The sequence below is a fragment of the Lagenorhynchus albirostris genome, chromosome 6, assembly GCF_949774975.1.
Source record: "Lagenorhynchus albirostris chromosome 6, mLagAlb1.1, whole genome shotgun sequence".
Classification (NCBI taxonomy): domain Eukaryota; kingdom Metazoa; phylum Chordata; class Mammalia; order Artiodactyla; family Delphinidae; genus Lagenorhynchus; species Lagenorhynchus albirostris.
The window spans coordinates 34,370,410-34,384,367 of NC_083100.1; the positions used below are offsets into that span (position 1 = coordinate 34,370,410).

The window sequence follows — 13,958 nt, forward strand, 5'->3', positions numbered from 1 at the left end:
ATGGATAACTAGAAATGCCAATGAACACATTTTATTTTGAGAACTTAAAATATGTAGATAAAAGAAAGGCAACTCTAAAAATGCAACATTCTGTACTTGAATTATCAATCAGTTATAAAGAATGACTATAAAGAAAAGCTGGTCTTACTCTGAATGTCAGGTTGTCCCGTCATGAGTCTGCGTTCTTTACTCCTCCCATTCTGGAACTTCAAATATAAAAAACAAGGTCACACTCCCTGTTCACTTTTCAGAGACATTATATTACACCTCTTTAAATATCTCGATAGGATTCTTACCCAGGAAAAAATAAAAATATCACATTCATTGTTAAATTATCTAAAGAAGGCTAGCAAGAGCCATTAACTCCATAAATCCATATTCTATAGCCAAAGTAGCAATTCAAAGTGAAAATACAATGAATGTGTAAATATGCTCAACTAGCATTTAGAACATGGTATAGGAGAGTTGCTACAATAGCTCCAAGTTAGAACAAGCTGTTGGAACATGCAGGTGACATTCAACCTGGTCTTTAACACAGAGGCAAGGTACAGTATGGTTAAGAGTGGGAGTGGGATTCTGCCACTTACTAGCTATGTAACTTTGAGCAAGTTCTTTAACTATATGTCTGTTTCTTTATCTTCAAAATGAGGATAATAATAGTACTTACCTGATAATTTTTTTGAAGATGAAATGTACACAAAGCACTCAGCACAGTGCCTTTTAAGCACACGGAAGTGCTGAATAAATGTCCAGTTATTCTTTTTCTATAATGCCTAGCTACACAAAAGCCACATGTGGGAGTGGTTCTTGAAAATTAGCTACCCTTTCTGAGGGCCAGAATGGGATGAATCAGAGAATGAAAGATTGAACAGACCCTTTCTCTTCTCAGATGACAGGTCCTGTGTAAGGTACACATAGCATACACTGTCAACCATCTGATACGCTCAGCTTTCAAGTGACAGTTCTCCTCTGAAGCTATCCTAGCCAAAAGAAAGAAGTACACTATTTATTAAGCTGTGTCTGTAGCTAAGTCTGTGCATCTAAATGAAAGAAAAACATATAAGTTGCTTTTATCACTAATAACCAATGACTTAGCCAGAGGATAATGATATTAGATAGAATTTGGAACACCACATAGGTGTGCGTTCACTTTTACATACTATTAAAGAGACATAACATGAAATCAAAGCTAGATTTATTGCAGATAAATAGAAAAAGCGTTATATTACAGAGTCACAACTTTTTTTTTTTTGGCTGCACAGCGCGGCTTGAGGGATCTTAGTTCCCCAACCAGGGATCAAATCCGTGCCCTCTGCAGTGGAAGCACGGAGTCCTAACCACTGGACCGCCAAGGAATTCCCACAACTTCTTTATTCTATAGTATGTTGGTATCATGTGTTATTTAATGCCACCGTAATTTTTAAAGCACTTTTGCAGCCTTGTATGAGTTAACATCCAGGTATTCAGTTCCCAAATCTTGTGAGGAATTCACCGAATCCATATGCCACAGTGCCTGCTAACTAAATGAATGAATGATCAGGGTCACAGATTAATATAGCAAATTTAAAGAAAAATTTACACACAGAGCATGTGGGTTCCTAATAGGCTACATGGACAGTGAATACAATTACTTGCATTAACAAAATAGAAAGACAATAACAAAAATATGGCAGGCTTTTAACTAAGAATGACAGTATAATTTATGTTAGATAGACAATAGCAGAGAAAGCCCAGAAAATCTGGATCTGAATCCTAAATCAGTTTTCTCTCATGATTTGGTATCATAGAGATTCAGAAGGACAAAAAAAAGCATATTTAATTCTTGAAAAACATGACAGATGCATCTAAGCTATGACTTGATACCATGTAGTTTATTAAATACACCATGGTGTAGAGAAAGGAGTATGGACTGGCCCAGATCTGGCGGTAGGTAGCAGTGGGCAGTCACTTAATGTTCCTTAGGGCTGAATGTCCTTATTTATTTAATGAGGGTGTTGGACAGTATAATGCTTACCATCCATCTGAGCTCTGAAATTCTATTGCTTAGTGGTATCTCTTACAGATTATATTCTCCACAAAACTATTTTTATTACAGGTATAGTCAATATGTTCATCACACACTTTTATGAAAGTGCTGATGATTTAATCACAGATTATAAACTGTGGTCTAAGTCCTGACTACAAATTCCACATATCCTTATATGGAATTAGGATGAGGATGAGATTACACTAAGGTTAACTTCTCAAGATAAAAGATTAACCAAAGCACAATTCTGATGATAACCTTGCACCACTGACTAACACAACAACCAGAAGTGACTACATATTATTTATGGTCACAAATCAATCACTCAGTAACATCACCCAATAACAAAAACACGTTTGTTGAAATCATTAAAATAAGCTCAATGAAAAGCAAATGCACAGAGAGGTAAATACAAGGTTATTTATTTTGAAGTATTGTTTCATAACAAAAGATTGGGGATAATCTAAAAGTCCACATATACAAGAAAAGGCTAAACATATTGATACATCTAGAAAGTGAAACTATGTTCCATCATTAAAAACAATGATTAAATAAAGGCAGTCCCGTATGATTCATACGAAACAATTTCTAAGAATTCTCAGATCAGGAAGTGGACATAGTGTATTAGCATTTGTACAGAAGAAAAAAATACAAATTAAATATGATATGTGTATAGACTATCTTTGGATAGAAGAAAATGGTTAACAATAGCTGCCTCTGGGGAAAGGAACTGGGGTAAGAGGAAATATGCTTTAAAAATTCTTTTAGCACATTTTGAATTCTTTGTCCATGGGCATGTCCTACCTATTTTTACTTAAGAAGTTAGATTTTCAAAGGGACAAGTGAACAATGAAAAAAATGTTTGTATATGTAGATACACACACAGGAAAACAAAAAGACTAGAAGGGAATAACTGTTAACATGGAGGTGATTTATTTTCTTCCCTTTATATATATTTCTCTGTATTTTCCAAATTATTTCAATGAACACATGTTAGCTTTGAAATTATAAGAATTTATACATATTTTAAAACAAATGCACATTTCTGTCACAATTTTTTTCAGATATTAAACAAAGTACATGCTGGGAGAATATGTACATTTTTATCAAAGTTCTTAAATTGTTTCATGCTGGGATTCCACACATTTGCTCCAGACTCACCCTTAGGTTATATGAAGGATCCTTAACACTCAAGTTTGGCAGAGATGCCTGGAGAGCATTTACATAATTTGTTTCCACTCCTTGAGCTGCAAGCAGAAGACAGGCTCTGAATTAAGATTTACAAATTATCATCAAATGAATCTTCAACAGTGGCTCAGTTCATGGTCAATCATGATCTTTCAAAATACCCTAAACTTTCCAGCCCCCTTACTGAATTCAAAATATCAGATCAGATGACTCTTCTATCAACGTCATTAAGAACAGACTAAAAATTCTACTCCTGTTCTTGATCTTGAATCAGCCATTGGGGGAGTGGGGGCAGGGCTGTGTGTAGATCACTGAGTATCAGCCATGCCCTGTGGTGGTAGTAGACTGCTAGCAGAGCCCACGCTGAGTGTGAGTCTAATAGACAACGGGTAGGGGTGCCATGAGAGAGAAGGCCAGGGTGAGCTGGTCCCCTTTATGGGAGGAGGGGTTCTCAGCAGAAAAGATGCCCTTTTGCATGAGGAGGTTTTGTGCAACTGGAGACATATGCAGGGCAGTTATAGGACCCCAGCGATAGGATATCATCCCAAGTCAGGCCAAACTCTGGAGCAAGGCAGCAGGGCTCAGCATAGACTCAAAAGCCCTGAGTGCCCACAGCGCCACCAGCCAGTACAGAAAGTGCGGGTGCAGACTCTTTCCTGAAGACCAAAATGTTAAGAACTGCTTGGCGGCATTTTGCAGAGGGCCAAGACTGTGTGGTCAGGGGTGCTGGGTGATGAAGTTAGCAGATGGGGGGATATGGAGGATATAAACGGTTCTGATCTCTAGCCACAGGCTGGTGGGAGCTGTGGACCTTCGGGTTCTGTTCCATCCACTCGTCCAACACATGGGTCTCTACCAATGAAACCCACTGTGCACAGATACTTCCTTAGGCCACAGAGAGGCCAAAATGCTGCTTACCAGACTGCTTGTATTTCTGGATTTTTGTCTTCAGGTCTATTCTGTGGATGTTCCTTAGGCATTTTTCTAATAAATCCAAGTGATCTGGAGCAACCAGGTTTAGCTTCTCCAATTCAATCACAAGATCCAAGAAACTCTAAGAAAACAAGAAACAAATGTCAGTAGGGCTGACTATTAGGCCTCATATGCAAACCTCAGGTTGTGTAATTTATTAGAGCAAGAAAATGTGACCAGAGGAGCCCTTTCAGTGACCTTCAGTGATCCTAAACCAGACCTCTCTGTTTTATAGTCCCTCCAAAGCCATGAGCAAATTACACTCCTGGAATTTACTCAGAAAAGAGGTAAGTCTTTGGGGGGCCAACCTGTACCTAGGTTGGGGATAGATACATGGGCCATTTGTGTCATGAAGGATTGAGAGAGCAGGCCTGAAAATAAAATCCTCCCAAGTTCAGTCTCTTCCCAAAAGCCAGGCTGGTGTTATACTGAAAAACTCTGAGGGCTTTACTGAAAAAAGGAAGTGAGAAGGTAGCTGGGGAAACGTTTTTACTAGAAAAATTCTAATGATACAGTTTTGAAGTCCCTAAAATATTTTAATCAATGCTGGAAATTCCAACTCATTCTGACACAGCAGACATGAGGTGGTGAAATTACACGGTTAGGGTATTTTGCTACTCATTCACCCTGGACCATAGGGATTGTGAAAGAACTATATTTCAGAAATAGGCACTGCTTTTGGTGTTATGTCCTTTCTGTTTAACATTTGGTTACTAATGTGCTATCTTTATTTTTAAATTAATAATGCTAATTAAATCTACATAAATGATTGGGAAATAAGTTGATTAGGGGACACCATAAAAGGAGTTGTATTTTTTCATTTTCCTTCCGATTTTGCATTTGATGGTGGGGGCATACAGTCACCCTATATTTCCAAATTTCAGAAATGAAACAACAATCATTAAGGAACATGAGGAAATTCTTAAGCAATGATTTACCAGAGTCCTCAGAAGCAGGTCCTTGGTGGACATACTGTCACATACTAGAGACCCAAGCTTTCCCTGGCCTGTCCATAGGTCAGAGGTACCATATAAGGCCAGCTGGAATTTATATACTTTTCCAGCAATCATAGCATCCCTAAGATCTTCACCCCTACCTCATTTCAACCCCAAATCTGTACTTTTGCCATTCCCTGGATACATCAGTCTCAAGGACCTACCCCTGCCCAGCTACCCTGCAGCCTAATGACTCCACACTGACCCTGAGCTCGCTGAGGAGAAATAGATGACAGTCAGAGAGCAAGATGGGAGTGGACCGGCATTTCCTCCTGTTTCTACTCAGCATGAGCAGAAGGGACTCCCTAACCCTCCCAGATGATCTGTCAAACCAAGGAGAGAAACTGATGTATAAGCCAGGCCTATGAATTTTACACAAATAAAGGATAAAATACAAAGATGAAAGAAACACCCAGGGCCACACCAGCCGATATCACTCTATTGCCTCTCAATATATGAACCAATTTTCTTCCTATCAATGTTACTATGAAAAATAAAACCCATACTCTTCTCCCTTCCCACCTTCACCCCCGACTTGGTCCTCCCTGCTTAAGTACCTGTTTCCCTCTCGTCACACCATAGAGAGCACCCCTCCAACTTCCGATAGGCTCTTGGGAACATGAATGAAGAAAAAGAAAGAAAACTCACCTTATCCTTGGCTATCTTGCCTCGGCCCATATAATCTCTCATGAGGAATATTAATGAGGACACATCCGATTTATCCAAACCCTCACCAATTTCCATCAACAGCACCCTGTAAACCAGATAAGTTTCTTCAGTAAATTCAGAGATCAGTCCTACTGAGAACACCAAGAGCCTAGGCCTCCTCTATGCCAATAATTGGTTAAAAGATTAATTCTTGCCCCCATCTGAATGCGCCCCCAAGAAAACAGAAAGCTTAGATCACCCCAGGAGGAGATCTTAAGGGAAGTCAAAAACCAAATTTATCCTTTCCCCAGTTTTCAATAGGAGATGGTACCTCTTTTTACAACTGCTATGAAAAGAAAAAGAGAATAAAAACTTCCCCAAAGAATCCCCTAACTCCCCCAGAAGTAATAATGAAATAAATGAAGAACCTAAATGACTAAGACGCAAGATGTAAATAGAATTCAAAGTGATCTTGTCTTCTCTGTTTAACAAACCCCCAGTGATACGGATGCTGTTAAGCCAGGGACAGTACTTTGAGTCACAAGATTGTGAAGCCAAGTAACACCTGGGCTATTGGCCCACGCCCGAACTCGAAGGTTAAAAGGCATCTAGATCCCGGGGATTGTGACTGTAAATATCTCTGTCCAGAAAGCCCCTTCTGACTTAGCCACCTCTGTTCCAGTTGGAGTTACCATCATGCTTTATCAGGGCTCCCAGGGACACCTCACGATTGTCATCATTACCTTGACATTGCCGTCGTTACTTAGAAGCCTGTTTTCCCAATTAGACTCTAATATTCTTGAGGATGGAAGAGTCTTCATTCCTTTTGCTTTAGGGCTTACCAAATGCCTGGCATAAGTCAACCCACAATAAAGCCCACTCAACAGAAGAATCAATGAATCTAGCACTCCCGGGCCTCTCTACTCAGAGGCCCAAAGGAACCACCTCCATTCACCACAGCAAGGAAACAAGAGATGGAGAGAGTCCCCTGACTTAGTCACAAAAACCCAGTCAGTGCCTGCCGAAAAGTTTTAAGAAGATTATGACATCATGATGGTTGGAGAGGTGGAAGATGATCAAGAATAACAGCAACAACAATAAATACTAAACCCTTATATTTGTAGAGTGCTGCCCAGTTTTAAAAAGTACTTCACATAATTTAAAATAATAATAATTTTTAAAAAGTACTTCACATACTAAATGATCGCAATCGATCCTCACAAACACACTTGTGAAATCAGATATTATTATTTTTAGCTTCACAAGTAGAAAAACGAAGTAGAAAAACTGATGTCAGTGGCTGGCTCAGCCTACGTGGCTTGTAACTGACAGTTCTGAGGCTTCAAACAGGACTTTAGACCTCAAATCTCATATATGTTCCAAAGGCCACACTGCTTGCAACTCTCTTTAATATAGTTTTTAATCATGTACGTCCCCTCCAAATATATATTATCAATATAACTAAAGGCTGGTGGTCTGGAGAAAAAGGAATCACTGATTTAAGGTTACAAATTATCTTTCTTTCCCCAGAAACGCAGCCTTTCGGCTGGTTTCTGTGCTCCTCTGAACCTCCAAGAGAATATTATGTGAACAGGAGGAACAACTCAAAGCCTGTCTGAACTAGAGGGGACTCCAGTGGCCGTTCCTCTCCTGAACTGAAGGGGGTCTAGAGATGGTTAATTGAAGAAACGTTCAATCTGGGCTCCCCAGAGTCTCCGGGAGCAGGGACCTCACAGAAAGCAAGCCCACCCCACTAGTTTCCTCAGCAGGGGAAAGACCGGAGGGGGTTCAGGAAGGATCACAGAGCTCTACAAAGGTCAGGAAGATTGCTGTCAGGCTTGTTATTTCCTTTCTCAGTAACCGGAAATTACCAGGCTCTGACATCACAGGCTAGCAAAGAACACAGCAGATCTCACACTCAGAGAGGCCTGCAAGAGTACTAGCTCTTAGTCACTCCTCTCTCTCTCATTCTACCCATCAGGCAAACACACACCATCCAACCCTTCCACTTTCATTCTGATCTTCTACCCAGTTACTTTAAGCAGACATGTCCTAAGAATTCAGAGTTCAGAGGAATGAAGTAACATCGATGTGGCAAGAGGATCAGTGGGTAGAGAAAGTAATGAGGCTGCTTTTCTTACTGTCCTCATTTCTGTGATTCTGAAGTCTAGACCTCCTCCCTCCCTCCCACCAGTCCAGCCTCAGGAGGGCCTGATGAATTACCTATAGTCCGAAATAAGATGTGGGTGCCTGCGCAGGAGGGCCTCCGCTGTCGGTCTGTCCATCTTCAAGACCCTCTTGAGCAAGTCAAACCGCCTTACTCTGTAGAGCAGCTCAGCCAAGCTCACAAAAGACAGCTTTCCTCTCTCTCTTAAAACATCCAGAAGGTCCCTGACATTAAGTGGAACCACATCTGCAGCAACGTCTCGGCACAGAAAAAGCAGCAGCTCCTTCTCATCTTCATCAAGTGCTTCTTCCACCTGATGGATAACCTCAGCAGACATCCTGTACAGTGTCATTCCAAGGAACAGCGGTAAGAAAAGTCTAGTCCAGTCAACAGAAGGCCATGAAGCTACCGATTGCATTTCTGATGGTTTTCTTCATTTCTTTCAGAATCCTTTCCAATGGAGGAGTTCTGTGGTTAAAAGGGAGTTTTTTTAAATCCTTCTATCAAAGTAACTTTTGCCTAAAACTCTAGGTATAGGCTCTTCCTTTCTTGATGGTCTCTCTAAACTAGCAGATTAAATTCATATTGTTAAGTCTACAGAAAGCGATCCTCTCAGTAGACAAAGAGACTGACCCCAAATTCAAGACTGACAAAGAAGATAACCTACATTTTAAAGGAAATGAGACCAGAGACAAATTATTTCCCAAAAAACCCATGTGCTTTATCAGAACTTATCAGAATGTGAAGTGTGGTAAGGGGGAAATCACTGCTAGGGAATTAATGATGAAGTGGCAAATGACTGACCTTGGTGGGGGCAGAGGAAAAGCCCAATGACTAAGCTGCTTTCTGGATGACAGAAACTGAGGTCACAGGGGTTAACTCCTTTTCGGTGACCTCCCAGTAGGCTTGAACAAATACAAATCTTAGCAGAGGAGCCCCTCTGCAAGGTGTCAAAAATGATGGGAGAAAACAGGTTTCTGTCCCTACCCCATCCCTTTTTTCCAGTTGTTCTACTTTGAAACCCTTCATTCACACCTGCTGCCATCCTCCCAAAACCCAGGCCCTTTACACAGCATCATCATGAATGCTCATAGGACCTGCCACCATAGCTGAACTTAGGCCTTGTCAAGTTTTGATCACCTCTTTGGACCTTGAGCCCCTTGGAAGAGTCAGAAGTCTGCTCTCACAACACACTGCTGGACAGCAATTATCACTAGAGTTCCTGATGGTATCAGTGGAAGGAAGGAGGTTGAGCAGATCTGCAGAAAGCTCTGGGAATTGGGTGGGAACGGTGGGGAGTTCATGCCATGGGTCTATTCTTAACTTCTTGCATTGGAACTCAACCTATTTTCTTTCAAAATTTAAGTTGCAAATGGGGGTCACTGTCTACTCTAAAGTTTCATAGCTATATTTTATGTTAAATAAGCTCTTATGTTCTAGGAGAGTACCCTATCTGTTTCTATCAGACAGCATTTCAGGTTAAAAGCTAATCTTAGCAAAAGATAACTGGAAAACAACCTAACTGTAAGTTGCTAACTGTTGCTACGTTTTTGTGTACAAGCATATTTATGTATTTATATATCAGGATTTACTCAAAGGAACACTGAATCTATTTTATATATTTATATACAATCTCAGTTCACAAAAGATGAGGCATCTTACAATAAAAACATGTAAGTAGAAAAAAATTTATATGAGAACAAGGGGGAAAAATATTAGGTAGAAAGTCAAAATGAGATGGAGGGATAAAGAATACAATGCAAATATGCAGGCCAGAAAGACCTAAACAGATTTTAGTAGACCTTGAATTTGTCCCGAGCTTCCTGGCAGTCAAAGCAGAAAGGGATATAGGGGATGTTAAACAGCTCTTGCTGTCAAAAATAAGAAAAATTGGGCTTCCCTTGTGGCGCAGTGGTTGAGAGTCCGCCTGCCAAGGCAGGGGACACGGGTTCCTGCCCCGGTCCGGGAGAATCCCACATGCCGTGGAGCGGCTGGGCCCGTGAGCCATGGCCGCTGAGCCTGCGCGTCCGGAGCCTGTGCTCCGCAACGGGAGAGACCACAACAGTGAGAGGCCCGCGTACCGCAAAAAAAAAAAAAAAAAAAAGAAGAAAAAGAAAAATTCAAAGATTCTTAGAGGAAGCATAATTTCCCTAGAGTCCCAGAGTTCCCCATCAATGAAAATATTAGTGAGTACTTTAATGTCTGAAATTAACAAAATTACATTTATTTTAAATTTTGGTTTTAAAAAATTTTAAATATTTGACTTTAAAATAAATCCATGCCGCGGAGTGGCTGGGAGAGGCCACAACAGTGAGAGCCAAATATATCATCTGCTCAGTTCATTTCCTCCAGCCATTACACCCAAGGCTGCCTTCTGCCAGTCACGCACAATCAGCAAGAGAACAGGCATGCTGTCTTCCCTCTGTACTAACAAAGGTATAGTTTGGCAGTAAAATCCAAATTACTCGGTGGTAGCATCTGGCATAGTCAAAGAAAATATCAAAAGGAAAACTACAGATCCTGTGCTGACCCAGGCCAGCCAGATGCAGCAAAATACCAGTGCTTATATGTTGGGGTGGTGTTGGGGACAGTTAATTGGGACTAGAGGTGATAGGCACTTGAGAGAGGGGAGCATGAAAGGAAGAAGTAGGGCTACAGTCCAAAAAATCACTACTTTGTTGGGGTTTCTTTTAAGCCCAAACCAAGAAATTAACATAAAAATTACTCTCAGACTAAGGAAGGTCTTTTTTTTTTTTGAATACAAATTTTTTTGAGGCGCTTTTAACAATTCAGACACCATAAATAGCAAAAAATAAATATTGCAAAAACAATACAAAAAGATTTAAAATATATAATTTACATATAACCATCATGTAAGTGTATGTCTTCGTTACATACATTTTATTCATAATTTTGTTTATAGCTTTATTTTATTATCTGTTATGGCTCCAGTAATATAAGTTATATCCTTTATAAAAGCCTTGCAATATTTTTACTAGAAGTCAAGCCCATAAGGTCTTGAGAGGCAAACTCCAAACCACCCTATAAGGTCAACTTCCCAACCCAGGGGATATGAAACATCTATTCTGCTGGAGGTGAGCTCATGATTAAAAATCACCATGCATAAACATAAAAATCACCACGACAGTAGACAAAACAAAACTCACATCCTAGGAACCTACACCTGAAAGAGTTTAAAATAAGCATCTTAAAAGTTTCAAGGGACTTCCCTGGTGGCACAGTGGTTAAGAATACGCCTGCCAATACAGGGGACATGGGTTCAATTCCTGGTCCGGGAAGATCCCACATGCCGCGGAGCAACTGAGCCCATGGGCCACAACAACTGAGCCTGCGCTCTAGAGCCTGTGAGCCACAACTACTGAGCCCGTGTGCCACAACTACTGAAGCCCACACACCTAGAGCCCATGCTCCCAACAAGAGAAATCACCGCAATGAGAAGCCCGTGCACCACAACGAAGAGTAGCCCCTGCTTGCCGCAGCTAGAGAAAGCCCACGTGCAGCAACAAAGACCCAATGCCGCCAAAAAAAATAAATTAAAAAAAAATTTCAAGAAGATAAGGGCAATTTCTGAAATGTGACAGGCCAAATCAATGGTTCTTAATCAGGGGCAATTTTGCCCCTCAGGGGACATTTGACAATTTTGGGTTAAATCTGAGATATTTTTGGTCATCATAACCAGGTGGTGCTACTGGCATCTAGAGAATAGAAGCTAGGGATGCTGCTGAACATTACACAATGCATATTCCCCTCAACAAAGAATTATCCAACCCTAAATGGCAATAGTGCCAAAATTGAGAAACGCTGCATGAGACAATCTGAAAAAGAAAAATGCCTATAATACACACTGAAATGCTAAATAAAACATAAAAAACACTTGCTCAAATATATAGTTGAGCATTTAAGAAAGTAAGTAAACTTGTAGGAGGGCAAAAAGAAAAAACAACTCAAAACCACAGTGCTGGTTCTTTAAGATTTGCCATATACAACAGCATTAAAACATGTAGGAATTATTCTAACAAAGATATGCAAGACATTAACAGGAAAAAAACTATAAAATATTATTGGAAAGGCATTAATAAAGATCTAGATAAATGGAGAGCTTTACCTTGCTCATGAATAGGGAGATTCGATATAATAAAGACATGAGTTCTCTAAAAACGATGCTCTATGGATTAAAAGCAAGGAACTTATGAGGCAGCAATCTATACACAGTTCAATAGTAATTATGAGAAAAAGAGAAAAGTCCACTGCAAATATTATACTTAATGGTGACATGTTAGAAGCATTCCTTTAAAAATGAGGCTCAAGACAAGTATATGTATGATCATCCCTTTTATTCAACATTGTACTAGAGGACAGAGCTTAGCACTAAAATAAGAAAAAAAGGTTAGTTAGAGTATAAGCATCGGAACCAAAGAAGCAACTATCATTCTTCACATGCAATAAGATTTTCTACTTGGATAGGAAACCCAAGTATACCAACAGACAAAATGTTAGAATTCATAAGAGGTTAAGGTTTTGAGATATATGATTAATAAATAAAAGTCAATTATATCTCTGTACATTAGCAAAAAACAGGAAGAAAATGTATATTTCAAAGAAAAAATGATACTATTTACAACAGCAACAAAACCTGTAAGGTATGCAGAATAAATCTAACAAAAGATACATGAGACATTAAAGAAGAAATTATAAAACTTTATTGAAGACTTCAGTTAAGACAGATAATTGAAGAAATGTACAATAATCATGGACAGAAGACTCAGTATCATCAAGATATCAATTCTCAAATGAATTTATAAATTTAAGCCCAATCAAAAATCCAAATCCAAAAAGTTTTGCCATGGATTGTGGCAAGCTAATTTTGAACTGACATGAAGGAGAAAGGCCAAGAATAACCAGTATAAATTTTAAGAACAACCAGTTGGAGGAAGTTGCCTTAGCAGATATCAAGATTTAATACAAATGTATAGCAATATGACAAGGAATAGATAATAAAACAACTAATACACAGATGAGAGCTCAGGAATTAATCCACACACAGATGTCTAGGGTGGTCCTGTAAATCAACAGGGAAAGGACATTAATGTCCAGAAATAGTGCTGAAACAACTGGGTATCCATACATATAGAGAGGATAAACTGGGATCCTTTCCTCACACCATTTACAAGTCAGTTCCACATGTACTAAAGTCCTGGACATAAAATCTCTAGAAGAGATTCTCCAAGAATATTATTATAACCTACAATTACAAAAATGAATTTGTAAGACATAAAAAGCATACATCCTTTTAAAAATGAAAAAAAGATAAAGAGCAGGCTCAGAAGACAAACGCGTCATATTTAATTAACAAAGAACTAGTATCCACAATGTAGAAAGCATTTCTGCAAATCAAGAAGCGTAAGACAAGCAACTCAAGGGAAGAATAGGCAATAGGCAGTTCCCAGAAAAAAAGAAAGCTCCAAACAGCCATAAACCATATGAAAAGATATTCAAACCAAAACAGTATTCAGAGAAATGCAAATTTAAACTACAGTGAGATATTATTTCACATTGGCCAAATGCTATTATCTGTTACCAAATGTCAGAGAAAATACAGTGAAATATGAAACCTTTTACATTGCTGGAGGAATTATAAACTGACATAGCCACTTTGAAGAATAATTTGGCAATACCTGGTAAAGATGAAAGCACTCATTACTCCATGACATGAAAATTTGATTCCTAAGTGAATATCCTTTTAAAACTCTTACACAGATATACCAAGACATGTACATAATGTTCCAAGCAGCAATAGATGGTATAGCAAAATAATGGAAACCACTTAAAAGTCTACCAAGAAGAGACTGAATAAAATGTCACAGTCCTTTGACGAAACACTATACAGCCCTGAAAATGAAAAACCATGAATGAATCTCACAAACAAACAAAAAACCAAACA

The 13,958-nt window shown here is 39.3% G+C and overlaps 1 protein-coding gene across 6 annotated transcripts in view; it reads right to left on the reverse strand.

The window, feature by feature from the left end:
* The window catches only part of CFLAR (CASP8 and FADD like apoptosis regulator), a 55,548-nt gene that overhangs the window by 31,724 nt on the left and 9,866 nt on the right, over window positions 1–13,958 (reverse strand). For 3 of the 6 annotated variants that reach the window (XR_009541098.1, XM_060152340.1, XM_060152341.1), the window contains exons 2-6: window positions 8,053–8,464; window positions 5,830–5,935; window positions 4,133–4,268; window positions 3,188–3,273; window positions 149–206 (exon numbers count right to left, since the gene is read on the reverse strand). Coding sequence is in view for 5 of the 6 variants with exons in the window: in XM_060152340.1 (XP_060008323.1) it covers window positions 149–206; window positions 3,188–3,273; window positions 4,133–4,268; window positions 5,830–5,935; window positions 8,053–8,414 (748 nt within the window). In the remaining variant the exon portion in view is untranslated. Of the gene's footprint in view, window positions 1–148; window positions 207–929; window positions 981–1,183; window positions 1,521–3,187; window positions 3,274–4,132; window positions 4,269–5,829; window positions 5,936–8,052; window positions 8,465–13,958 lie in introns of those variants that run through there. The other 3 variants (XM_060152344.1, XM_060152342.1, XM_060152343.1) reach the window with 3 other exon arrangements.